The sequence below is a fragment of the Lagenorhynchus albirostris genome, chromosome 13 (genome assembly GCF_949774975.1).
Source record: "Lagenorhynchus albirostris chromosome 13, mLagAlb1.1, whole genome shotgun sequence".
In the NCBI taxonomy this organism is placed as follows: domain Eukaryota; kingdom Metazoa; phylum Chordata; class Mammalia; order Artiodactyla; family Delphinidae; genus Lagenorhynchus; species Lagenorhynchus albirostris.
The window spans coordinates 25524198-25527067 of NC_083107.1; the positions used below are offsets into that span (position 1 = coordinate 25524198).

Genomic DNA, 2870 nt, shown 5'->3' on the forward strand with positions numbered 1-2870 from the left:
GCGGGCGGCGGGACCGCCACAGCCCGGCTGGCCATGAGCTCGGGATCCGAGCCCCGGACACCCCGGACACCCTTCAGCATCGCAGACATCCTAGGCCCGCACATGGTTCCCCGAGGACCCTCTGCGTCGCAGCTTCCAGAGTCGAACCAAGGTCCCACGTCGCCGCTGTGCGCGCTGGAGGAGCTGACTAGTAAAACTTTCCGCGTACTTGACGGGCACGCTCCGCAGCCCTCTGAAGGTATAGCGCCGGCGAGGTCGCTCACTGTGACTTGGCCTTCTCCCCATTTCTTTCCTCCAGGTTCCCGGTCTCGAACCTTCGTTCACCCTGGCCGCCACCCTAATCCGCACCCTGCCCTCAGCCCACGTGCTGGGGCTTGCCTCTCCCTCTTCTCCCCTCCCCTCCGTTAGTTCCCAGGCTCCGCGCCCGCTCCTGGAGACCGCCAGCGCCGAGGGGAAGGGCCAGTCTGTCGAGAACTGTGCGGGGCAATCGCGACAGAGAAAGGCCAGAGAGGAGACAAAAGGCCTGGCCCGGAGGCTGTAAATGAGTGAGCTAGGGCAAGGGCGGCGCAGAAAGTGCAGGGAGGCGAGGCTCGGGCCTCTCCGGGTGACCGAGCCCCGCTCCAAGCCGCTCTCCTCTCGAGAGGGCGCAAGGAGCAGAAGTTCCTTGGAGCCTCAAGGGCCGCGGGACTCTGGACTCCGCCTTTCCTCGCCCTTTGTACCCCCACTCTCTCCCTTTTGGGCTCGAGGAGGGGGCGCCCGTGTCACCCAAAAAGAATAAGCCGAGAGTGCCCAACACCCACGAGTTTAAAGAAGGGCACGGTGCAGGTTCTCTTGCACTCACCATTCAGCTGAATGCCCCTACTCTGACCATGGTCGGCCCCTGCCTCTGGTGCTGGCCCAGACCTGCAAGCCCGCTCCACCAGGGGCTCCGGAAGGCCTCAAAGGCCCCGCCCTAGACCGCCTGACCGTGCACCAGTTCTCTGGCTTGTCCCGCCCTCCTCCCACTCCCCGGTCCCCGCAAGATACCCTCAGCCTCCTGCCTCCAGTACCCCAGTGGCCGGTTCCACTTTGTGCCCCACTCCCGGGCTGAAATACCACCCTCCCCCCTCGCAAAGTTCGGGAAGGGGCGGCGGTTCTGGCTCCCGTCCATCTTTTCGCTCCGCACCAACGCCCCCCTCGCTGGCTTGACCCCACCCCCGCTTTTCCTCCCGGACCGAAGCCTGATTCCCGCAAGCTAGAAGAAGGCTGACCCCCGCCCTGTCCCCGCAGGCCGCGCGGCCCCAGGCGCGCTGGGCCCTGGCCGGGCCGGCCGCAGACGGCGGAAGTCACGCACGGCGTTCACCGCGCAGCAGGTGCTGGAGCTGGAGCGGCGCTTTGTCTTCCAGAAGTACCTGGCACCGTCCGAGCGAGACGGGCTGGCGGCGAGGCTCGGCTTGGCTAACGCGCAGGTCGTCACGTGGTTCCAGAACCGGCGAGCCAAGCTCAAGCGCGACGTGGAGGAGATGCGCGCCGACCTGGCCTCGCTGCGCTCGCTGTCCCCCGAAATCCAGTGCCGCCTCCCGCTGCCTGACGGCGCCCCAGGCCTCTGCCCGGGCCCCGCCCGGCCTGACTCTGGGCCCCGATTGTCAGACGAGGAGATACAGGTGGAAGATTGAAGGCAAAGCTACCTCTAGGGCTCTGGGGCCCTGGACTCCGCGCCTCCGCGTCCTGTCTGGGTTCCGGGGTAAAGGGAGGGTGTCGACCCGGGCCCCTTCCGGCTCACAGTCCAGACGCCCACCTTTCCCAATTGTTGAGAATAAAGTTGAGACTCCGCCGCAGCACGCCTCAATCCTGACGCTCCCCGCAGTAAGAGCAAAATCTGCTGATTATTGCGAAGATTCCGTGCTTGGCACCGTGCTGAGCGCTTTAAATCCGATGTTTCCTCTAACCCTCAAGCAACCCTATAAGGTAGGTGATATAATTATGCCCATTTTACAAAAGAACAACCCCTAGGTCAGGATGTGGACCCAGGCATCCAACCAGCCTTCAGAGCTGGTGCTGGTCAGCTCTATGCTCTGGAGACTGCGGGATGAGGGGAAGGGCATGGGACTCTGGTAGCTGCGGGCGCGTACTCCTCCTCTACTGGCCGCCTTAGTTCCAGGTCTCCACCCGGCGTTTGATCAGCTGACACCTGGGAGACCTTGCACCTAACTAATAGACTGGCCCCAGAGTGACAGCGTCCTGCCTGACTCTCCTTTTTCCCCACCCTGAGGTCATTTGTTAATAGAGTCCTGACCCTTCTCCTCGCCCCCACAGAGAGAATCCTACACTGAGACACAGGCAAAGTGATGAGCTCTGGGAGAGGGGACATACCCCTGCTTCTGGGACCTCCATCCCACCCCGCACTTGGGCGGAAAATGTCACCACCAGGATGATGGTGGTGGCGGGAGGGTGGGAAGGATTGGTCCTACTTGCTGAGGCAGAGCTTAGAGTAGCTGCTTGCAGGGTAGAGAGCCCAGCCCACCTCCTCCAACAGATATTTCTGAGATTAATTTCTAACGCTGGTAATGAATCATCCTCCTGCATGTGATGGGGAGGGAAAAGGAACACTCCCCGTGATGCAAGTCTTCCCCCATGCCTGGTCATCCCTGTTCATCTTTAGGAGTCCCTCCTCATCAGTCCTTCCTCCCTCCCCAGACCTTCCCATGCTCAGGTGCCACAATCCCACCCTCAGGATGCTCTGGGAATAATCCACCCAGCGCTGGGGGTGGGGGAGGGGTATGTGTCAGCTAGGGCCTCAGCTGCAGGTAGAAGTCCCAGAAAAGGATATTTCAGGGAAGTGAATGAGGCTGGAAGGCAGAAAGGAACCTGGCATTTTCAGACACAGTTCC

At 62.2% G+C, this 2870-nt stretch overlaps 1 protein-coding gene across 1 annotated transcript; it reads left to right on the top strand.

Annotated features, from left to right (window-relative positions):
- Nucleotides 1-1814, top strand: LBX2 (ladybird homeobox 2). The gene is made up of 2 exons (XM_060169375.1): nucleotides 1-238; nucleotides 1270-1814. Exons 1-2 carry the CDS (start codon nucleotides 34-36, stop codon nucleotides 1653-1655), a joined length of 591 nt encoding a protein of 196 aa, XP_060025358.1. The 5' UTR covers nucleotides 1-33; the 3' UTR covers nucleotides 1656-1814.
- The last annotated feature ends 1056 nt before the right edge of the window (nucleotides 1815-2870 follow it).